This window comes from Saccoglossus kowalevskii, chromosome 3, assembly GCF_978046115.1.
Source record: "Saccoglossus kowalevskii chromosome 3, keSacKowa6.1, whole genome shotgun sequence".
NCBI classification, from domain to species: domain Eukaryota; kingdom Metazoa; phylum Hemichordata; class Enteropneusta; family Harrimaniidae; genus Saccoglossus; species Saccoglossus kowalevskii.
The window spans coordinates 7767760-7794354 of record NC_140643.1 but is presented as its reverse complement, the minus strand read 5'-3'; the positions used below and the strand labels follow the sequence as shown (position 1 = coordinate 7794354).

At 37.5% G+C, this 26595-nt stretch overlaps 2 protein-coding genes across 4 annotated transcripts in view; one reads left to right on the top strand and one right to left on the bottom strand.

Annotated features, from left to right (window-relative positions):
• The window catches only part of LOC100366981 (alpha-N-acetylgalactosaminide alpha-2,6-sialyltransferase 1-like), a 52086-nt gene extending 39234 nt beyond the window's left edge, over positions 1-12852 (top strand). For both annotated transcript variants that reach the window (XM_006821242.3, XM_085496719.1), the window contains exons 7-8: positions 513-670; positions 10349-12852. In XM_006821242.3, the coding sequence (XP_006821305.3) occupies positions 513-670; positions 10349-10610 (420 nt within the window). In that variant the 3' untranslated portion in view covers positions 10611-12852. The remainder of the gene's footprint in view (positions 1-512; positions 671-10348) is intronic.
• Positions 12853-14569: 1717 nt separating this feature from the next.
• The window catches only part of LOC102805812 (nischarin-like), a 38436-nt gene continuing 26410 nt past the window's right edge, over positions 14570-26595 (bottom strand). For both annotated transcript variants that reach the window (XM_085496714.1, XM_085496715.1), the window contains exons 12-13: positions 21921-22194; positions 14570-18775 (exon numbers count right to left, since the gene is read on the bottom strand). In XM_085496714.1, coding sequence (XP_085352840.1) covers positions 16768-18775; positions 21921-22194 — 2282 coding nt within the window. In that variant the 3' untranslated portion in view covers positions 14570-16767. The remainder of the gene's footprint in view (positions 18776-21920; positions 22195-26595) is intronic.

Sequence of the window (26595 nt, the reverse complement as noted above, 5' to 3'; positions counted from 1 at the left end):
AACTGGATCACAATGTTTTCAAAATATTAATCAGCAAGCTTCTTGTTTAAAAAGCTAATCTTAAAATTAACTTTATATACCATAAATCTTGTATATGCCTCCAATACTCTCAGCACATGGGAGTTCTTTCTTCTATATTTATTGAGTTAAATCAATATACATACTCTATAAAATATTTGAAGTGAGATTCTATTCTATTCTATTCTATTCTATTCTATTCTATTCTATTCTATTCTATTCTATTCTATTCCATTCTATTCTATTCCTCATTCTTCACTAAATTCTTAACTAAACATAAGTCTAAACTCTAAGTCATGTGATATGCTCCCACTTTTTAGTGTACATACGAAATCAGAGTAGAAGATCACTCTCTTCTACAGAAACCTGAGTATATGTGGATTTGGATTGTCCATCTGTTTGGGACATCTGTTTGCATCATTAAAACTGAAGTAAATTGAAGAGAACAACGAGTAACAAAATGTTTATATTATATGCTCATTTATTTGTTGCAGGGTACCATATATGTGTTCATGCCCTGCAGAAAAGCTGATCTTAGTTATCTTTTAAGCATTATTGGAAAGGGAACTTCATCAAGAAAACAAAAAATGTCAGTGAAAAGTGAATCTCTGCGCATTTTGCATCCAGATTTTGTGAGATACATCCATAAAATGTAAGTATCAGTCTAGTGTCTTTTCTGGTCACGTGTACCATACATGTGTGAGGTACAAAAATTAAATTAAATTCAATTCCGATCCCCAGCCCACCAGCCCAGGACTACATATCCGTGTGTAAATCAGGACCAGATGTCCCAAGCCTCACCAGCCTAGGAATACATATCTGTGTGTAAATCAGGACCAGATGTCCCAAGCCTCACCAGCCCAGGACTACATATCTGTGTGTAAATCAGAACCAGATATCCCAAGCCACACCAGCCCAGAAATACATATCTGTGTGTAAATCAGAACCAGATATTCCAAGCCACACCAGCCTAGGAATATATATCTGTGTATAAATCAGAACCAGATATTCCAAGCCACTAACAGCCTAGGAATATATATCTGTGTGTAAATCAGAACCAGATATCCCGAGCCACATCACCCCAGGAATACATATATGTGTGTAAATCAGAACCAGATATTCCAAGCCACACCAGCCTAGGAATATATATCTGTATGTAAATCAGAACCAGATATCCCAAGCCCTACCAGCCTAGGAATATATATCTGTATGTAAATCAGAACCAGATATCCCAAGCTTAACCAGCCTAGGAATATATATCTGTGTGTAAATCAGAACCAGATATCCCAAGCCCTACCAGCCTAGGAATATATATCTGTGTATAAATCAGAACCTGATATTCCAAACCACACCAGCCTAGGAATACATGTATATATCTGTGTGTAAATCAGAACCAGATATCCCAAGCCACTAACAGCCTAGGAATATATATCTGTGTGTAAATCAGAACCAGATATCCCAAGCCCTACCAGCCTAGGAATATATATCTGTATGTAAATCAGAACCAGATATCCCAAGCTTCACCAGCCTAGGAATATATATCTGTGTGTAAATCAGAACCAGATATCCCAAGCCACACCAGGCTAGGAATACATATCTGTGTGTAAATCAGAACCAGATATTCCAAGCCACACCAGCCTAATAATACATATCTGTGTGTAAATCAGAACCAGATATCCCAAGCCACACCAGCCTAGGAATATATATCTGTGTGTAAATCAGAACCAGATATCCCAAGCCTCACTAGCCTAGGAATATATATCTGTGTGTAAATCAGAACCAGATATCCCAAGCCACACCAGCCTAGGAATACATTTCTGTGTGTAAATCAGAACCAGATATCCCAAGCTTCACCAGCCTAGGAATATATATCTGTGTGTAAATCAGAACCATATATCCCAAGCCACACCAGCCTAGGAATACATATGTGTGTAAATCAGAACCTGATATTCCAAACCACACCAGCCCAGGAATATATATCTGTATGTAAATCAGAACCAGATATCCCAAGCCACACCAGCCTAGGCATTTATATCTGTGTGTAAATCAGAACCAGATATCCCAAGCCACACCAGCCTAGGAATATATATCTGTTTGTAAATCAGAACCAGATATCCCAAGCCACACCAGCCTAGGAATATATATCTGTGTGTAAATCAGAACCAGATATCCCAAGCCTAGGAATATATATCTGTGTGTAAATCAGAACCAGATATCCCAAGCCACACCAGCCTAGTAATATATATCTGTGTGTAAATCTGAACCAGATATCCCAAGCCCTACCAGCCTAGGAATATATATCTGTGTGTAAATCAGAACCAGATATTCCAAGCCACACCAGCCTAGGAATATATATCTGTGTGTAAATCAGAACCAGATATCCCAAGCCCTACCAGCCTAGGAATATATATCTGTGTGTAAATCAGAACCAGATATCCCAAGCCCTACCAGCCTAGGAATACATATCTGTGTGTAAATCGGAACCAGATATCCCAAGCCACACCAACCCAGGAATACATATATGTGTGTAAATCAGAACCAGATATTCCAAGCCACACCAGCCTAGGAATATATATCTGTGTGTAAATCAGAACCAGATATCCCAAGCCCTACCAGCCTAGGAATATATATCTGTGTGTAAATCAGAATCAGATATCCCAAGCCACACCAGCCCAGGAATGTATATCTGTGTGTAAATCAGAACCAGATATCCCAAGCCACACCAACCCAGGAATACATATCTGTGTGTAAATCAGAACCAGATATCCCAAGCCACACCAACCCAGGAATACATATCTGTGTGTAAATCAGAACCAGATATCCCAAGCCCTACCAGCCTAGGAATATATATCTGTGTGTAAATCAGAATCAGATATCCCAAGCCACACCAGCCCAGGAATGTATATCTGTGTGTAAATCAGAACCAGATATCCCAAGCCACACCAGCCCAGGAATGTATATCTGTGTGTAAATCAGAACCAGATATCCCAAGCCACACCAACCCAGGAATACATATCTGTGTGTAAATCAGAACCAGATATCCCAAGCCACACCAGCCTAGGAATACATATCTGTGTGTAAATCAGAACCAGATATCCCAAGCCTCACCAGCCTAGGAAAACATATCTGTGTGTAAATCAGAACCAGATATTCCAAGCCACGCCAGCCTAGGAATACATATCTGTGTGTAAATCAGAACCATATATTCCAAGCCTCACCAGCCTAGGAATATATATCTGTGTGTAAATCAGAACCAGATACCCCAAGCCACACCAGCCTAGGAATACATATCTGTGTGTAAATCAGAACCAGATATCCCAAGCCTCACCAGCCTAGGAATATATATCTGTGTGTAAATCAGAACCAGATATTCCAAGCCACGCCAGCCTAGGAATACATATCTGTGTGTAAATCAGAACCATATATTCCAAGCCTCACCAGCCTAGGAATATATATCTGTGTGTAAATCAGAACCAGATATCCCAAGCCTCACCAGCCTAGGAATACATATCTGTGTGTAAATCAGAACCATATATTCCAAGCCTCACCAGCCTAGGAATATATATCTGTGTGTAAATCAGAACCAGATATCCCAAGCCTCACCAGCCTAGGAATACATATCTGTGTGTAAATCAGAACCAGATATTCCAAGCCACACCAGCCTAGGAATACATATCTGTGTGTAAATCAGAACCAGATATTCCAAGCCACACCAGCCTAGGAATACATATCTGTGTGTAAATCAGAACCATATATTCCAAGCCTCACCAGCCTAGGAATACATATCTGTGTGTAAATCAGAACCAGATATCCCAAGCCTCACCAGCCTAGGAATACATATCTGTGTGTAAATCAGAACCAGATATCCCAAGCCTCACCAGCCTAGGAATATATATCTGTGTGTAAATCAGAACCATATATTCCAAGCCTCACCAGCCTAGGAATACATATCTGTGTGTAAATCAGAACCAGATATCCCAAGCCTCACCAGCCTAGGAATACATATCTGTGTGTAAATCAGAACCAGATATCCAAAGCCTCACCTGCATAGGAATACATATCTGTGTGTAAATCAGAACCAGATATCCCAAGCCTCACCAGCCGAGTAATACATATCTGTGTGTAAATCAGAACCAGATATTCCAAGCCACACCAGCCCAGGAATACATATCTGTGTGTAAATCAGAACCAGATATCCCAAGCCCTAACAGCCCAGGAATACATATCTGTGTGTAAATCAGACCCAGATATTCCAAGCCACACCAGCCCAGAAATACGTATCTGTGTGTAAATCAGAACCAGATATCCCAAGACCTACCAGCCTAGGAATATATATCTGTGTGTAAATCAGAACCAGATATCCCAAGCCCTACCAGCCTAGGAATATATATCTGTGTGTAAATCAGAACCATATATTTCTAGCCACACCAGCCCAGGAATATATATCTGTGTGTAAATCAGAACCAGATATCCCAAGCCTAGGAATACATATCTGTGTGTAAATCAGAACCAGATATTCCAAGCCCTAACAGCCCAGGAATACATATCTGTGTGTAAATCAGAACCAGATATCCCAAGCCCTACCAGCCCAGGAATACATATCTGTGTGTAAATCAGAACCAGATATTCCAAGCCACACCAGCCCAGAAATGCATATCTGTGTGTAAATCAGAACCAGATATCCCAAGCCCTACCAGCCTAGGAATATATATCTGTGTGTAAATCAGAACCAGATATCCCAAGCCACACCAACCCAGGAATACATATCTGTGTGTAAATCAGAACCAGATATCCCAAGCCACACCAACCCAGGAATACATATCTGTGTGTAAATCAGAACCAGATATCCCAAGCCTCACCAGCTCAGGAATACATATCTGTGTGTAAATCAGAACCAGATATCCCAAGCCTCACCAGCCTAGGAATATATATCTGTGTGTAAATCAGACCCAGATATCCCAAGCCCTACCAGCCCAAGAATACATATCTGTGTGTAAATCAGAACCAGATATTCCAAGCCACACCAGCCCAGAAATACATATCTGTGTGTAAATCAGAACCAGATATCCCAAGCCCTACCAGCCTAGGAATATATATCTGTGTGTAAATCAGAACCAGATATCCCAAGCCCTACCAGCCTAGGAATATATATCTGTGTGTAAATCAGAACCAGATATTCCTAGCCATACCAGCCCAGGAATATATATCTGTGTGTAAATCAGAACCAGATATCCCAAGCCCTACCAGCCCAGGAATACATATCTGTGTGTAAATCAGAACCAGATATTCCAAGCCACACCAGCCCAGAAATACATATCTGTGTGTAAATCAGAACCAGATATCCCAAGCCCTACCAGCCTAGGAATATATATCTGTGTGTAAATCAGAACCAGATATCCCAAGCCACACCAACCCAGGAATACATATCTGTGTGTAAATCAGAACCAGATATCCCAAGCCACACCAACCCAGGAATACATATCTGTGTGTAAATCAGAACCAGATATTCCAAGCCACACCAGCCCAGGAATACATATCTGTGTGTAAATCAGAACCAGATATCCCAAGCCACACCAGCCTAGGAATATATGTGTGTAAATCAGAACCAGATATCCCAAGCCACACCAGCCTAGGAATACATATCTGTGTGTAAATCAGAACCAGGTATCCCAAGCCCTACCAGCCTAGGAATACATATCTGTGTGTAAATCAAAACCAGATATTCCAAGCCACACCAGCCTAGGAATATATATCTGTGTGTAAATCAGAACCAGATATCCCAAGCCCTACCAACCTAGGAATACATATCTGTGTGTAAATCCGAACCAGATATCCCAAGCCACACCAACCCAGGAATACATATCTGTGTGTAAATCAGAACCAGATATTCCAAGCCACACCAGCCTAGGAATATATATCTGTGTGTAAATCAGAACCAGATATCCCAAGCCCTAACAGCCTAGGAATACATATCTGTGTGTAAATCAGAACCAAATATCCCAAGCCCTACCAGCCTAGGAATACATATCTGTTTGTAAATCAGAACCAGATATCCCAAGCCTAGGAATACATATCTGTGTGTAAATCAGAACCAGATATCCCAAGCCACACCAGCCCAGGAATACATATCTGTTTGTAAATCAGAACCAGATATCTCAAGCCCTACCAGCCTAGGAATACATATCTGTGTGTAAATCAGAACCAGATATCCCAAGCCCTACCAGCCTAGGAATATATATCTGTGTGTAAATCAGAATCAGATATCCCAAGCCACACCAGCCCAGGAATATATATCTGTGTGTAAATCAGAACCAGATATCCCAAGCCACACCAACCCAGGAATACATATCTGTGTGTAAATCAGAACCAGATATCCCAAGCCACACCAACCCAGGAATACATATCTGTGTGTAAATCAGAACCAGATATTCCAAGCCACACCAGCCTAGGAATACATATCTGTGTGTAAATCAGAACCAGATATCCCAAGCCTCACCAGCCTAGGAAAACATATCTGTGTGTAAATCAGAACCAGATATCCCAAGCCTCACCAGCCTAGGAATACATATCTGTGTGTAAATCAGAACCAGATATCCCAAGCCTCACCAGCCTAGGAATACATATCTGTGTGTAAATCAGAACCAGATATCCCAAGCCTCACCAGCCTAGGAATATATATCTGTGTGTAAATCAGAACCAGATATCCCAAGCCACACCAGCCTAGGAATACATATCTGTGTGTAAATCAGAACCAGATATTCCAAGCCTCACCAGCCTAGGAATACATATCTGTGTGTAAATCAGAACCAGATATCCCAAGCCTCACCAGCCTAGGAATACATATCTGTGTGTAAATCAGAACCAGATATCCCAAGCCTCACCAGCCTAGGAATATATATCTGTGTGTAAATCAGAACCAGATATCCCAAGCCACACCAACCCAGGAATACATATCTGTGTGTAAATCAGAACCAGATATCCCAAGCCTCACCAGCTCAGGAATACATATCTGTGTGTAAATCAGAACCAGATATCCCAAGCCCTACCAGCCTAGGAATACATATCTATGTGTAAATCAGAACCAGATATCCCAAGCCTCACCAGCTCAGGAATACATATCTGTGTGTAAATCAGAACCAGATATCCCAAGCCTCACCAGCCTAGGAATACATATCTGTGTGTAAATCAGAACCAGATATCCCAAGCCTCACCAGCCTAGGAATATATATCTGTGTGTAAATCTGAACCAGATATCCCAAGCCACACCAACCCAGGAATACATATCTGTGTGTAAATCAGAACCATATATTCCAAGCCTCACCAGCCTAGGAATACATATCTGTGTGTAAATCAGAACCAGATATCCCAAGCCTCACCAGCCTAGGAATACATATCTGTGTGTAAATCAGAACCAGATGTCCCAAGCCTCACCAGCCGAGTAATACATATCTGTGTGTAAATCAGAACCAGATATTCCAAGCCACACCAGCCCAGGAATACATATCTGTGTGTAAATCAGAACCAGATATCCCAAGCCCTAACAGCCCAGGAATACATATCTGTGTGTAAATCAGATCCAGATATCCCAAGCCCTACCAGCCCAGGAATACATATCTGTGTGTAAATCAGAACCAGATATTCCAAGCCACACCAGCCCAGAAATACATATCTGTGTGTAAATCAGAACCAGATATCCCAAGCCCTACCAGCCTAGGAATATATATCTGTGTGTAAATCAGAACCAGATATCCCAAGCCCTACCAGCCTAGGAATATATATCTGTGTGTAAATCAGAACCATATATTCCTAGCCACACCAGCCCAGGAATATATATCTGTGTGTAAATTAGAACCAGATATCCCAAGCCTAGGAATACATATCTGTGTGTAAATCAGAACCAGATATCCCAAGCCCTAACAGCCCAGGAATACATATCTGTGTGTAAATCAGAACCAGATATCCCAAGCCCTACCAGCCCGGGAATACATATCTGTGTGTAAATCAGAACCAGATATTCCAAGCCACACCAGCCCAGAAATACATATCTGTGTGTAAATCAGAAGCAGATATCCCAAGCCCTACCAGCCTAGGAATATATATCTGTGTGTAAATCAGAACCAGATATCCCAAGCCACACCAACCCAGGAATACATATGTGTGTAAATCAGAACCAGATATCCCAAGCCACACCAACCCAGGAATACATATCTGTGTGTAAATCAGAACCAGATATTCCAAGCCACACCAGCCCAGGAATACATATCTGTGTGTAAATCAGAACCAGATATCCCAAGCCTCACCAGCCTAGGAATACATATCTGTGTGTAAATCAGAACCAGATATCCCGAGCCACACCAGCCCAGGAATACATATCTATGTGTAAATCAGAACCAGATATCCCAAGCCTCACCAGCTCAGGAATACATATCTGTGTGTAAATCAGAACCAGATATCCCAAGCCCTACCAGCCTAGGAATACATATCTATGTGTAAATCAGAACCAGATATCCCAAGCCTCACCAGCTCAGGAATACATATCTGTGTGTAAATCAGAACCAGATATCCCAAGCCCTACCAGCCTAGGAATACATATCTGTGTGTAAATCAGAACCAGATATCCCAAGCCCTACCAGCCTAGGAATACATATCTGTGTGTAAATCAGAACCAGATATCCCAAGCCTCACCAGCCTAGGAATATATATGTGTGTGTAAATCAGAACCAGATATCCCAAGCCACACCAGCCTAGGAATATATATCTGTGTGTAAATCAGAACCAGATACCCCAAGCCACGCCAACCCAGGAATACATATCTGTGTGTAAATCAGAACCAGATATCCCAACCATCACCAGCCTAGGAATATATATCTGTGTGTAAATCAGAACCAGATATCCCAAGCCTCACCACCCCAGGAATACATATCTGTGTGTAAATCAGAACCAGATATCCCAAGCCCTAACAGCCCAGGAATACATATCTGTGTGTAAATCAGAACCAGATATCCCAAGCCTCACCAGCCTAGGAATATATATCTGTGTGTAAATCAGAACCAGATATCCCAAGCCACACCAGCCTAGGAATACATATCTGTGTGTAAATCAGAACCAGATATCCCAAGCCCTACCAGCCTAGGAATATATATCTGTGTGTAAATCAGAACCAGATATCCCAAGCCACACCAGCCTAGGAATACATATCTGTGTGTAAATCAGAACCAGATATCCCAAGCCCTAACAGCCCAGGAATACATATCTGTGTGTAAATCAGAACCAGATATCCCAAGCCACACCACCCCAGGAATACATATCTGTGTGTAAATCAGAACCAGATATCCCAAGCCCTAACAGCCCAGGAATACATATCTGTGTGTAAATCAGAACCAGATATCCCAAGCCTCACCAGCCTAGGAATATATATCTGTGTGTAAATCAGAACCAGATATCCCAAGCCACACCAGCCTAGGAATACATATCTGTGTGTAAATCAGAACCAGATATCCCAAGCCCTAACAGCTCAGGAATACATATCTGTGTGTAAATCAGAACCAGATATCCCAAGCCCTACCAGCCTAGGAATACATATCTGTGTGTAAATCCGAACCAGATATCCCAAGCCTCACCAGCCTAGGAATACATATCTGTGTGTAAATCCGAACCAGATATCCCAAGCCACACCAACCCAGGAATACATATCTGTGTGTAAATCAGAACCAGATACCCCAAGCCACACCAGCCTAGGAATATATATCTGTGTGTAAATCAGAACCAGATATCCCAAGCCACACCAGCCTAGGAATACATATCTGTGTGTAAATCAGAACCAGATATCCCAAGCCACACCAGCCTAGGAATACATATCTGTGTGTAAATCAGAACCATATATCCCAAGCCACACCAGCCTAGGAATACATATCTGTATGTAAATCAGAACCAGATATCCCAAGCCTCACCAGCCTAGGAATATATATCTGTGTGTAAATCAGAACCAGATATCCCAAGCCACACCAACCCAGGAATACATATCTATGTGTAAATCAAAACCAGATATCCCAAGCCTCACCAGCCTAGGAATATATATCTGTGTGTAAATCAGAACCAGATATCCCAAGCCACACCAGCCCAGGAATACATATCTGTGTGTAAATCAGAACCAGATATTCCAAGCCACACCAGCTCAGGAATACATATCTGTGTGTAAATCAGTCCCAGATATCCCAAGCCACACCAGCCTAGTAATATATATCTGTGTGTAAATCATATTTGGAATCCTAGCCCCATCAGCTTTGGAATGTGCACCTTATTTTATATCTATGTTATTTATTTATTGCAGCTGGGAAAATACCAAATCTTTTCGTCCTACTACAGGAGGTATGATGTTGATGACTGCCTTGCATGGAGGATGTGATCACGTCACCATATATGGCATGGGATATACCTATGATTATAGCATGCATTATTATGATAAAGACTATGTCAAATATGACAAAGTAACTGGTAGTCATGATTATCAGAGAGAAATCGCACTCATGCATCAGCTTCATAAAGATGGAGTGGTCACATGGTATAAAAGAGATATTGCTCAGTTTTCATAGAAAATTTGTGCTTGTAGCATACACTAATGTCAACCAACGTCAATTTAAAATTAATTCATACTCTATAGGCTGTCACACTATAATAGTCTATAACATAAAATTATATTTTATTATACCTTTAACATGGTTACATGACAAAGAGCACATTTGTTATATGACAAATATTTTCCAATCAATGTTTATATTTCATGAAAATTACAAGCCTGAAAATTTTGTTAAATGGTGAAGACAGCTAAAGGCCTCTCCAGCCAGCATCATCCCCTCTGCATTAATATATTATAAATTAGACCCATGGAATTGTAGTAGTTCTGTAGTACTTCACTCTTGATGACCATTGTGAATGTAGCATTCAGTAATAACTTATTGCTATGTTCATTGTAATTCCAAAAGATTTATGGCTATTTTGTGTAGTGATCTGAGACCATATAAGTTAGAACAGTGTACAGTTACACATCAATGTACCAGTACCTTCTATTTAACAAGGCGATGTATCTGGAGTGGCAAAACACAATAATGCAAATGGTTTTGGTGATTATTTTTTATAGTATCCCTCTACCAATTAATAATGTTTATTTTATGTTTGACATTTTACTATTAAGAAGGACGAGTAGGATCCCATGTAATACTATATTTGTTGTAATGACTAAAGTATGCTAGCATTGAAATCATCCTTTGATTTGTCACACAAACCATACACTATATTTCTCAGCTTATTGACAACATATGCCATTGTCTCAATGGAATGCTGACAATTTTGTACAAAATGGTTTGTATTATGGGGTCTGTTACATTACAAGTACATGTACATTGTGATTACAGTTTTGATGACTTTTTGAACACATGATGCACAGTCATTTTGTTTCTACTTAACCTGTTGAGTGTTAGATATATAAGTCATCATATAGCGTCACTTTTATACGGGTGTAATTTGACTACAAATATTTACTAAACATAAAATAGTATAGACAATGACAATATTTAAATGATGTTAAGTGCATTGATTTGTTATTTTGATTGACAGTTTATGTAGTTCATTTCCCCAAAATACTTAGCACTGTATTTTTTGCAACCTGAGTTTATTTTGTAAAGGTAACAAGAGTTAGCTTTGTCTTTAAAATACATTCACATTCAAAAGATATGCAAATGAATGTTATTTAATTGACGTCTTTAAAATGCATGTTTATTCTTTGATGTAGTGTATCCTTGTTGTATTTTCACTTGCATAAAAATACCAAGTAACTTTGATTCATCACAAACATCAGGGTGAGCATGGGGTTCTTCCATAGTACTCAAAAGTACATGGAATGCTTTCCATTTATTTGTAAAAAAATCAAGTTCTCCAACTCTCTGATAAAACATGTATTTTTCCCAGCAAAAATTTGTTCTCCATAAATCAATGCATATACCAGTACTTTCATGTCCCTGTGAAATAATAAATGCATATACAAGTACTTTCATATTCCAATGAAATAATAAATAACTTATTCCCAAACATCAATGGATTTTTCAAAATTACCATCATTAATATTACTATATCATGCACAAGATAATTTTCAAAAAAAATACTTGTATCATTCCACTGATTGGCATCTGTAGTTGTCATGGAAACAGTGTGCATTAAACCTATTAATTTTTGAGTTGTACAGTGTTGCCATGTCTGATAGTATAGTAAATTACATGTACTTGTGTGAACGGATTGCATCACTGATTATTTCAACTTGTTGTTTCTATCAGTATGCATCACAATGAATTCCAATATTTAGAGAAATGTTTTCATTTTCATATTTTTTAATTGTATTCCAATATTTGCTGATAAAGTGTAAAGGTTGATCATAACAGTTTCAGGTAAGGCTTTGAAATACTTTGTAAATAAATTGCTTATTGCTATACAACATTTTTGAAACAATCTTTGTATTAATACAGGAGAATATGTAGAAGGAAGTGAAACATAACTGTTCAATCAAAACATTTTTTTTCTTTTTTTATTGAAACTCAACATAGAGAGCGATAGATAGAGGCTAATCTACTTGTATATATGTCAGTCGATAGTTAGCCCTGTGCTAATACAATGTCATAAAATGTTTTCACATGTTCAGTTCAAACCAACCCAAGTATGTGAAACTATTGATTAATCTTAATATCCCAAATACTAAACATGCAAATTGTGTTATAAAAACAATATATTTTTAACTTTTTTATTCATGTATAGTCTTATATAAAAAATAAAATGTTTTTAACAATACTCGTTATATTGTATGAATAAGTGACAGTTGTGACACATTGGGGACTATTGTACATAGATATGTGGCTTCATACACAAGTCTATTTTTGTCTTGATACACAGTAAATTTGTGAAACAAAATGAGCAAGCTGTAGGTGCGTTTTGCATTGCAAGATACGCCATGTGCCAAATATTATATTCCTTTATGTGGACTATTGATGCTTAATAGGACCTACTGTTAATCATCAAAATTGCACCGCCCAGGATCAACAATGTAGAATTCAAAGCCATTACATTGATGTACTGTTTGCATTTTAAGGTAAAAAGATATTGCAATAGTGTAATATATTATCTCTTAAAGGGGCACCTTCCAGTTGAGCCTAATCTCACAACAAATTTACTTTCTGGATTAAAATAACAATGGATAACAAAAGATAGATTAACATTGTGAACAACATAAACAATAGAGTCCCATGATTCTTTGGTGCAATCCATGGGATTGAGCGGTTCCCCTTTAAGTTCACCACCAAGGGGAATGATTTTGGCATGTGCAGCAAGGTAGATCTTGGCTTTCTATCAGGCACATTTTTCCCCCACTACATGCATACTCAGTTCAGATCGCTCATACACGCATTCGGCAACTCTTGAGTGCATAGATCTAACTTGAACAGTCCTTATCCGGGCAAGTGAACAGTCATTTAATTCAGAAATGTGCAATTGGTCACAAGTTGCTTGGAAAGTGCCAAACAGCTTTAGTATTTCATGTTTGAATCAATGCACTCGCATGGCATGTCTGGTCAAAATCACATTTGACATGCAAAGATCCAGTGTTAATAAATTCAATTGTTAGTGTAAGTGTGCTTTTAATGGAGGAACTACCATGGATAAACATGTATTTTACTGAATTTTTAATTTATGCAAATTTTGTTAATCAAATTTATTATCAAAATTTCTCATGTCTGTGACTGAACTGAATACTAAAACAGTGATTATCTACATGTTTTATTTCCTTAAAGACGCACAGCATTTTGCTGCTGTAAAATCGTAGCATGAAAGGGTCACATTCTATTCCAAGATGACCATTTTGCTTTGACTACGAAAAAGTCTTATTCTATCCAATGCGTATATGATAATAAGTATGCAAGGTTGCTCCATTGGATGTACAGCAAATATGTTAAATGGTGAGGGATTGGGATATAATTTTGTTTAGCTCTGACTGGGCGAGGCTGTTCATACATGTATAGGTGATTGTTGATCCTAGTATGTTCAACTGTCAACAATTCAATTTTTGACTTTCTGAAAACGACCAAGCCAATTACTTCGATACTTGGTGAATAACCATGTATATCGTAAAGATGTCTTCAATTTTTTTTTGAAATATTTGGTAGAAAATGCTATTTTAGACTTTTTCTGGAAAAGTACCAGCTCAATTGCTTTGATACTAGGTATCTAAGGTAACTTGGTGGGCAGTTGTCAGATTGTTCACCTTGCAGTACCCTGTGATGGTGCAATTGTGTAGTAATAAAGATATATTATTCACAACATTTTTTTGTGTTCAGAATTAATACATAAAAAAAACTAATCAGATTGAATGAAGATAAGAAACTGAAAAGGCTTATGATAAATGTGATTGATTGAAATTGGCTAGATGGGGAATTTGAGATTGCCCATATTACATTTCTATGCACTATGTCCTAGGGGAGTTTGCACCCTTGAAATCAAAACAGTGAAACAAAAGTATATTCGATGCTATTTTACTGTATGAAATTAACCACATGATACAATAATCTGCATATTAATCAGCCACATATCCAACTTTTGTAAATAACAAATTCAATTAAGTTTTTAAAAAAATGATTAAAAACAATTTCAAAATGCACTCTTTACAACACTAATCAGTTTTGATTCCATGACAAGTCATAATTAACACAGCTATAACTGCATTGAATATTGCATTGTAAGGGATATCATAAACAGTTTTATGCATAGTTTTTGCCAATGCCTACTACAACCCAAATCCAACAGATTTTGTCACTTCCCCAGAAACAACTGAAGATAACAATTATGTCAAGTTCAAATCTGGAGTCAAGCTGATAATAAATTCAACAATCTTTCTAAAGCCTTCCTCCAAGTATACTGACATTGAATAATGCAATATCAGTTTACTGGCCATGATCGATTGGCACCAACACATTTCTTACAGCCCACAGTGCTGTACATTACTATAAAACCCACAGTAGTCATAAGGTAAAGCTTCTTTCAAGACTGACATGTTAGACAATATCTGCAATGCTCATTTAAATGCTTTGTGAGATACAATTATTGATTGTATGGTAATACAGAGTTAGACATTTTCAATAATTCATCAGTTTTACTGTAGTGGCAACAAAATTGCCCATATATAGACTTAACATTCAAAGATTAGCACCTGGAAATAGTATAAACAAATGTTTATAACTACTTATTAGTATTATTCAGCAATGTTGTCTTAGTGCCCTCCAACTCTAAATACATCTACTCAAAATGGTTCATCACACGGACATGGCTACATAAGATAATTCATTCAGCTAGGTTAAATCTGGTAGCACTGCTAATAGTTACGAGATACATACAATCATGAATTACCCTGATGTCGAACATGATCAGTGGTCTCCAATTTAATATGCAGGTCAAAACTTGTCTCAGAAAGAGAAAATTTACATGGTTCTGTCTTCAATGTTTTTTGGATTCTAACCATCAGCTTAGGATACAGCTCAGTGTGAATTTACCCTTAAATCTAATCTCATAATCAAATGATAAGATCACAATCAGCATATCAACATTTCAATCCTGTTTAGGCCAGACTTTTATTATCCCTTGTTTCGCGAACCTGCCGAATGAACAGGAGCTGAAAATGAAATAAAAATAAAATTTTATTTCAGCGTAATTTCTCGCGCCCGCCGACTTGTAAGCGCAAAAAATTGCTAAAAAAATATTTTTTTTTATCTTCATTTTTTTGCTGCCCGCCTCATACCAAATTCAAGTTGCATTTTCGTACCGAAGTCTCGCGCAAGGTTATACATGGAATAAAATTTTATTTCATTTCTTCTCTCCGATCAATGATCTCACTTACAATTCTTTGTGAATCACACAAATCTAATGGGGAAAAAAAGAATTTTTTTTTTTTTTTCGCCCTCCTCAAAAAAATTGCCTATATAAAAACTTGAGAAACAAGGAATAAAAAAAGTCCTGCCTTACAGTATTCACATTCTTTGTGATACACATTATATATATAGAAAAGATGAGACATAATTCCAGTAAATGTAGGCGTCATTTCTGTTGCTATGTTAACATAAGTGTCATGATTTTTTCTGTCTATATGGCAACTGATTTATTGTTTTCAGAATTTCAAAATTTATACTGAAATCATAATTTTTAAAATGCCACAGTAGTCATACAGAACACAATTGAATAACGAGTCACATTAGACCTGAGCTTCCACTAAGCCCCCCCCCCCCATGGATTAATATGATTTTTGCCATCGCATGCATCAGTTTCAAATCTGCAACACACAAATTTTGTTTGTACCAGTAAAGTGTACCACATATGATAAAATAGGGTAATGTTTGTTTTCAGTTTAAGAAAATGTTTTGTTGATTCAAATCAAGCTTTAATGCATGTATTCAATAAGTGATAAACATTGTACATGTATCTTGTTGTATTAAATAATATCAATTAAAAAAAATTAAAACCACATGATACTTCATTTTTCAATTTACCATGGATTGAGAAGCAACACTTTTTTTTGGTCTAACCCTTCACCAATGGTGAATCGCTATTAGACTTGGCTGCAACAAAGCATGTCACTTTCATAACAGAATAAACCATAATATCGACCATATTGATCCAGCTGTATAATCAGATACCATACAGTCAATCATGTTTTATCTTGTCTAGTCATGTATTTATTTGCACTGATAACTCTTTACTTGTAATGTTTGTCCATTGTTTAGAAAGCAACTTTGTTAATCGTTCTCTTTCTTCCACCGTCTGTAAGATGAAAGTCCACTGGATCTCTTGCTGACCTGCTTCATCCGTTATTGGAGAATCACGAGCACTGTAATAGTCCCTTGTGACATCAACCACCACTTCAGTCTTTTCAAAGACCAGGGCAATGTCTCGTGCTCCGAAGTCACTGATTACCACCCTCCTGAGATCAGTCAGTCTCTTTGCTTCTAACACCTTGTACTGTGCGTTTTCAGGGAGGATTTTAGCGAAATCTGGTAGTGGATAGCTAACATGGTCTTGTAGGCAGATCATGACGTGTGAGTTGGTCACTATTAGGGTTCTGGGTTCAAGCAGCCTGGATGTAATAGACGTTGACGGTAGCTTTGAAGACTCGTCACATTCTTCTTCACATGGAGAAACTTGAAATAGTAGTGAATACATCAAGATTGTGACATCATTGACTGGGTCATATTCTTTGATGCTGTCAATGATGGTGAATGTCAAGTCACTTACAACTTCCTCATTTGGGTAGACAAATCTCACTTTACTCGGGTGAACAAACTCTAAGTTTTCAGAACATGACCTTGCTTTCGCAGAAGCACTGTAGACTTCAAAATCAGATGCACTGCGTTCCATCTCTGGGGATGGCGTTGCAATGTTGACAAAACAGAGAGCTGCCATGAGGGCGTCAAGGAATCCATGTGTCAGATGGTAGTCTCTGGTAATACAGGCAAGTGTGTTTGCAGTATCTGGTCCAGTCAGACGCAAACTCTGATCAAACATCCCTATGAATACTTGCTTGAGGTTGTTAAGCTGTAACACATGAAAACATCTGACTTGCCCTTGGCTGCTGTCAGGACTCACATCCATGATGACACCGCTAGAATGACTTGTGCCTTCATGTCTACCACCAGATGATTTAGATCTTCCCTTTGCCGCTCTCTGCATATGTTCCAGTATAGAATCACTATGCATTCTTCGATGGCACTTCCAAGAGTCTGTTACACTTGTGGGTTGGTTTCTCCACAGCTCCACTTCTTCATCAGAAACAAAATAGAGCGCTCTGGAACTGAGCATCACACAGGTCACTACTTCATTGGTTGGCGTACTGTGAGGAATTACGCCACACCACATGATAAATTTCAACTCCTCTAGATCACTGCTGATCTGAGCAATGTTCTCATGGTAATATTTCACCAAAGCCAAACCTCTAAGAGAAGCCAAACTCTTCATTGCATCAGGGACCCTAAGATTAGCTTTTGCATTATAGTTGGAAAGCTCATTCAAAGCTTCTTCTGAGTAAATCCTAACTGGATCAATTACTGGTACAGGTAGTGGTGCTGGCAGACATATTGCTGCTTCTGATGTGACAGCAATCTCTTCAGTGGAACCAGCTTTGAAAGTAACTCTGAGAGAGGATTGGGGAGTTATCCTCTCTCTTGCTGAATTCATTACTTCAAACAATGCACCAGGCATCAGTGTCTGCAAACGTTTCTCCAGATGCTCCCGGAACTTCTCAACCACGCCCATTTTAACAGAGACATCTCCAAGAGCAGCTCTGGCTCCTACACACAACTCAACCAGATATTGCACAAAATCCTTCATTTGATTTACTGGCATGTTATCGACATAATGTTGCAAGCTTTGCGTCTGGTCTTGGTTCTTGATATGACTGTCTTCAGAAGGTGTTGCCTCAGCCTCGGATGTATCACTCTCCCCCTCTGGGGGTTGTCTGCTGTCCTCACCCTCCATTTCACCACTGTTGTCCAATGAGTTGCAATACTCTCCAGGTGGAATTGGAATCCTTGTGAGTAAAAGATCCTCAATAGGGAACTCATCAGCCTGGCTGTGTTTGGAGATAGATTCTAGTATACACAGAAACTGTTGTTGTGATGCAGGTAATGGGATTCCTTGACCACAACCGTCTTTGTCTGTCTGATCAAATGAGTTCATGGATCTGTGAATAAACAAACACCATTTTACTTTTCATTCAGCATGATTGTCCATAAATTTTGTTAACTGTTAATTAAAGTTTGAGTTACTAAATGTGGATGTTCAACAAAAACAAAAATGTATGTGGCCCATAACTTGAGGTTTAGTTAACTGTAAATTGAACATTGAGTTACAATGTGGTTTCTAAAATATGGGCATAGTTGATTTCGAAACTCAAAGGTTTCGTTACTCAATGTCCTAACATTTTGTATCACAGAGAAACACAGGCAAATGATGGCCCTGACAAACTTGATGATGTATAATGAAATATTGGACATTGATGCTCTTCACAAACATCTGTAATTTAAAGATATGTACTGTTTTCATGCTGCCGATACAAAGGTTGAATAAACATTATTATTATTATTATTATTATCATTATTTACCTAACAAAATATAACAAACACTATTCGTTGGTGAAAATCAACATAAACAAGCAGATAATCAAGCCCTCATGCTAAAACAAATACTGATCAGTTAGTTATATTCTCAAGGACATTTACCAATGAATATTTACAGTGTGCACCAAAATAAACTGATAATGCAAACCATTATCTACCTGTCAATCTCTGATACAAGATTTCTTGTATGATTAGTAGTATCAATTGACTTTGGTATTTTTATTTCCAACAAGCTGACACTTGACACAAATTTAAAGTTCCTGTGAAATGGCTGCTATTTTCACGCCTAAAATTATCCATTGATACATAAATATTATTATTTTTTATGTTTCTAAGCATAAATTAATTTTTTAAGTGAAAAAATGGGTTTTAAGGTAGAAGCCTAGTCACAATTTTTGACAAAATTGGTCATAAATCGCATGACAATGTTCATTAGTTTATTATGTACAATCATGAAGCTAATGTCTTATGGTATAATGAAATAGCATTATTTTGTGTGTTAGTTATGCTTTTTGAGAAATGTGTCCTAATATTTCTTGAAAATTGCTATTTTTAGAACATTTCCATAGAACACAATGTTAAAGAAAAACTGCATTTTTTGACACTTTTTAAAACCCAGATTTTTTAAATAATTCAGAACAACAAAAAGTACTCCATCATTAACAATACATGATTTTTTCAGCCTATGTCACCAGGCTAGATTTTGAGATATTGCATAATATCGCTGCCATAAAAACCTGTGGTAAAAGCATTATAATAGTGTCAAAATGGCGATTTTCCACTAAAATAAAACCCTCAATTTCTCGAAAAAAATGCTGGTGACACCCAACTTTTTTCAGGTCAATATCCTTATATTGCCTTGGGGTACAATTTATTGCAAAATGAATAAATTCTGGGTTTTTTAATTTATGAGTAGGCTTCTACCTTAAACTTATTTTTGTGTATTTCGAAACGAGGCTCCTCATCAGCTTCTCATTTGCATACAGAAATTCCCCTTGTGATGTCAGAAGGGGAACTCGTTGGGCAGCTTCCATTGCTGATACGAGTAAATAAGGCAAATATCTTGTGCACTTTTCTTATCTTTGACTAAATTGTCACTTATGTACTTGTTTGTCAAGGAAGAATGGACCATAATGTACACATAGTATCAAATATGTTGCATGGGGTTGAGTTAGATGCGAACTATGTCCGTTCTGGTGTAGCTAGTCACTGTGATCGTCACCGTCACGGGTGCACATTTGTACACTGCTGCTTGACAGTAAGAGGTTTAGCGTACTACTCTTTATAAAATATCTTATCGATAACTTTAAAGAAGTATGTGTGAACTCTTTATTATGCTCCATAAACTTAGATCATGAGTTTCCTCAGAATTATTGCCTGCTTCGTTTAAACTTCGTTTATTTAGCAGGTTACTGGGCACGTCACTACATTCTTTTATTTCATGGATCGTAAAAAACAAAAACAAACATTCAAAATTAAAATAAAAAGAATTAACATATTTTGACATTCTAAACATTAAACTATAGTGATAAAAAAATAGAGAAATAATTAAAAAAAAAAGACAAATCACGGTTACTAAATAAGTGACAGCCACGTGGAAATAAATTGACATTCAGTTGAAATAGGTGAACGCGTATGGTCACGACGAGGACAAGTGCGTGAATGGCAGCATTTAATTGAATAACACAAATAATTGAGAGCGACACATATACAAACAAAATCAGAGCGAATTTGAGTTAGCGTGATTGTCATAAACATGACATCATATTAAACATTTATTTGGTGGAAACGCATTGACAGACCAAGCCCAGATTCTTATTCCATGAATTATTATGCAGATCAAGCTGCAAGTAAAGGTGTGAATTAGACGTTCAACACCAATCACCGAGCAATTCAGAAACTTTTAGCCTGCGAAAATGCAGGGCTGCGTAATTTCATGTTTGTCTGACGTCTCTCTCTCTCTCTTCTGAAATCCGCCTCGGTGAACATGGGCTGGTCCGGAATCTATTTCTTTCAAAAGTGTTGGTATTGCACCAGGTTTAAGTTGTCGGCATTTCTCGTTAAAACCTTGTTGATTTTTCACGGACAGTTTTTCGAAAAAAGAATCTGAGGTGAAGTGGACACTACATATGACGCTATAAGGAGAAGGTCCACCCTAACCTTTTCTCGTTTCACGGCTTTCATCCACATCCAATTCGGTACTTACACTATGACTATACGTATTACTGCAACTGCCCACCACACAACGTTTCACCATCAATATTTGTGCTGAAGACAACTTTTAAAAACTCTGTCTCAAAAAAAATATAATTGACAAAAACAGAAGCGCGTTTAAAAGTATGTTGAATAACGCAGTGTTATAAAATTACAGCTTCCTCTCATATTTTGACATTTGGTGGCGCATTTTCGGAAACAGTCGACCGTTTCAGTAAAGGTGGGCGAGAAATATCTCAAATTTACTTGGATACGAGTAACTATTTTCAACTGCCAATTTCAGTGGGACACGAATCTAAAAGGGGAAACGCGTGGGTGGGCATTGCACAGGCACTTTAAGGAGTGTGGTTGAAGGCAAAGTCATAACAAAGGCTGCTAACAACATTGTTTCATGAGATAATGTAGTATTAAAATGGATATTGCTATGGAGATTTTCATAATCAGTTTTGCTGCTGAATGATGCTCACAGCTTCTTTTCAAATACAAGTGACATACCGACTGTCAGCATTCTTTCCGTCAGCAATTTCCTCCATGACTGCTTGTTTTAGTGACTGATGTGCATTCATAGTCCCATGACCTCCTTCAGCCCTTCCCATCTTTTCAGCTACATGAGGAGTTCCCTGTTGATTTTGAGATGTAGTAGATGAACTTGGTTTCTCAGGGGATTGTATCTCATTCAGCATTCTTAACCATCCCTCTCCCCCAATGTTGCGAATTGTTTCTATCTGTGAGCGAAATTCGCTGTCAATTGGACTTGTACCTTCTGTCACTGTAAAGAGAGAATTGGTATTATTAATTTATTTACCAGTAACATTACAACATGCACTTAATCACTCAGTCACTGATAACACTGTTCACTGAATTGTATACAAAGGTACAGGTCACAATGATCACTCAGCAATAACCCACTGATCAGTCAATATTAACCTTCTCACCACCAGACTTTCACATTATTCTGTATTTTTTTCTTGTATTCTTCAATATTTCTGAAAACGAACCCTAATTTTGGAGCCAACAGACAAAATTCAGGTCAATTTTCAGTTTTTACTTGAAAAATTTGGCTATTTTGGTCCCAATCTTCTGAAGGGAAATGCAGACTATTACCATACTTTTCTGAGCATAAGCCCCTCCCCGAGTATAAGCCCACCCCTCCGTTTTTAGACATTTAACAAGTTGAGGGCATCCCGAGTATAGACCCAGGGTGTTGATGACATTTATTTAAATATGCATGTAAAAAGTGTATTTCATTTCATTGCTTAATAATCATGACTGATATGGTAATGTGGTTCCTGCTTTTGCGAGAAAACTCGCATTAATTTCAACGTGCATGGCCGGCGAACGTACGGAACATGGTTTGCACCTTTTCTATTCTGTTATTTATTCAGGATGAACCCCGATGTTGCAATACTGAAGTAATCCATATTTCTTTTGAGTAGTAGTTTTAGAAACGCCAAAAATGTGATCGTCAAGTCGTTGGTCATTGAACATCATTTTACTTTTCTGAATAATCGCGTCCATTGAGACCATTGTGAATGGGATGTGAACGAGCAAACTATTCTTTGACATGACTTGTTGGAAACCGTAAAAAGTTTGAATACTTCCTCCACCCTCAGTTTACCCTTCAAAAATTGTGAATCAACAGCTTTAGGGGAAAAAATCACCGTTTTTGGTCGAAATCAGATCACATTTTTACATCGCGATAATTCACTTCCGCATTGCGTTGAAAAATTACTTTGTCAATAATCTGAAAACTTCATCTGTATGACACAGCATTTTGATTAGTTACCAAAAGACGTGACCTGTTAGGTCAAAGGTAGTTGTTCAGGTCAAATCATGATGAAAAACACCATGGCGGTTATTGATTTGTATTGAGAGTTTGCGTACAATCAAAAACATTCCACAACGAAGATAATGATAAAGATCTAACCTTCAACAGTTTTCCCACAGACCCTACCCATTATTTCACCGTAAATTCAGACGATATGTAAATCATATTGTAATAAAATGTGTGTATTTTTATAAACATGTTAGTTTCTTCATTGTAAAAAGTGTTGTGGAAATCAAAAAGATGTAATATTTTTCCGAGACCGGCGCTGTGAACGAAAAATGTAATTTGGATAATTTTTTGTGGTTGGAAAGATAGTTACAATTTTAAACCCACCAAAAAATGATCTTTTCTGAGATGGTCCTCGAGTATAAGCCCACACCCCAATTTTCCCGATTTTACATGTTCAGGCTTATACTCGGGAAGTATGGTAACAGGACTATTTTGTGAATTTGTGCTGAATAGAGAGGGAAGTGGTGGTGAAAAGGTATAGTCACAGCATACACTACTCCACTAACACCTAGATACTATGCTAGAAATATCTAAGCACAGTAATGTATTGCCAGATGTGATTGGTTGAAAATGTCATGTACATTTATCCACATCAATAATCCTTACTTTGTGAGGTTGTTTCACATACCATGTTGGGTGAATGTGATGACATACAACAGTGTATAGAAATCATACAGTGGTTTTGTGATGAACCCTAATGATGTCATTGAATTCAAGATATAAAGGTATGATAACATTGAAAAGAATATCGGCTTTTGAAGCCATGCATAAAGTGATTGATCAAATATGACAGTGAACACTAAAACAATTTTGTAGAATGGTGAATGTAATAAAGTGTCATGTATATGAAGCAGCAAGTCTGGCGTAGATACTTAGATACACAGATACTTAGATACACAGATACTGAGATACACAGATACTTTGATACACAGATACTGAGATACACAGATACTTAGATACACAGATACTGAGATACACAGATACTTAGATACACAGATACTTAGATACACAGATACTGAGATACACAGATACTGAGATACACAGATACTTAGATACACAGATACTGAGATACACAGATACTTAGATACACAGATACTTAGATACACAGATACTGAGATACACAGATACTTAGATACACAGATACTGAGATACACAGATACTTAGATACACAGATACTGAGATACACAGATACTTAGATACACAGATACTTAGATACACAGATACTGAGATACACAGATACTGAGATACACAGATACTTAGATACACAGATACTGAGATACACAGATACTTAGATACACAGATACTGAGATACACAGATACTTAGATACACAGATACTTAGATACACAGATACTGAGATACACAGATACTGAGATACACAGATACTGAGATACACAGATACTGAGATACAGACACTGAGATACAGACACTGAGATACAGACACTTAGATACAGACACTTAGATACAGACACTGAGATACAGACACTTAGATACAGACACTTAGATACAGACACTTAGATACAGACACTTAGATACAGACACTTAGATACAGACACTGAGATACAGACACTGAGATACAGACACTGAGATACAGACACTGAGATACAGACACTGAGATACAGACACTGAGATACAGACACTTAGATACAGACACTTAGATACAGAGACTGAGATACAGACACTGAGATACAGACACTGAGATACAGATATACAGAGATACTGAGATACTGAGACTGAGATACAGAGACTGAAACACTGAGACTGAGATACAGAGATACTGAGATACAGAGATACTGAGATACAGATACAGAGATACTGAGATACAGATACAGAGATACTGAGACTGAGATACAGACACTGAGATACTGAGATACAGACACTGAGATACAGAGATACTGAGATACAGACACTGAGATACAGAGATACTGAGACTGAGATACAGACACTTAGATACAGACACTGAGATACAGACACTTAGATACAGACACTGAGATACAGACACTGAGATACAGACACTTAGATACAGACACTGAGATACAGACACTTAGATACAGAGACTGAGATACAGAGACTGATATACTGAGACTGAGATACTGAGACTGAGATACTGAGATACGGACACTGAGATACGGACACTGAGATACAGACACTGAGATACAGACACTGAGATACAGACACTTGGATACAGAGATACTGAGACTGAGATACAGACACTGAAACACTGAGATACAGAGATACTAAGACTGAGATACAAAGATACTGAGACTGAGACTGAGATACAGAGAGACTGATACAGAGACAGAGATACTGAGACTGAGACTGAGATACAGAGTGACTGAGACTGAGATACAGAGAGACTGATACAGAGAGACTGAGATACAGATACTGAGGTACAGAGATGCAGAGACCGAGATGCAGAGACAGAGATACAGAGGTACAGAAATGCAGAGAGACTGAGATAATGAGATACAGAGAAAAAAGGGAATAAAAATAAATACAAACCCTGCTGATAAACAGAAGATGAATAAAAGATAAGTAAAACTTATTTAAAATAAATTCTTCAGAGTCCAAAATGTGGTATTAATATCGTGCAATTAAAAGCAAAATCACATTTGAATCAAGGTTAGATATCAACCATCTCATTAACGTAAGGCATTTTAAACTGTTATGTCATAGTATGTTAAGTCACATGAATTACTCTTATGCCTGTGATATGCCAATCTCATGTTTTCTTTTCCTATCATCTGAATAGTTTTATCAATACGAGTATTTACTTTATTAAAATATTCATCTAATATCACTTGTGTTCATTATTACTGAAACTGACAACAAGAGTTGCATGGTTATTGAGACACATTTATTTTTTGTCATCACAAAACAGTTAAATTCATTCAATTTCAAATCAAAACAGTGACATAATTTTATTGGTAGTTGAGTTAGTAGATTTATTATTTATTTTATTTTACAAAATGTTTTTTTATCAAAGGTATCTTAATGCAGAATTTTATTCTGTGCTGAGAAATCTATTATACTGGATATTGGATGAAATCACCATAATTGGATGAAATCACCATAATTGGATGAAATCACCATAATTGGATGAAATCACCATAATTGGACAGAAGCCTGTATCTCAGTAGTAAGGTAAACTACTCTGCCTAAATCCAGCTCTTTCAAATAACAAATATCACATTATATTTATTATGACCATTAAAAAATAACAAGATTTGTCAATTGTATTTATTTGTTTCGAAATACACAGTCGCAAGTTGTTGTGTTTTTTTCACAATAATATAAAGTGCAATAATTTATTTAATTTTTCACAAGGATTCAAT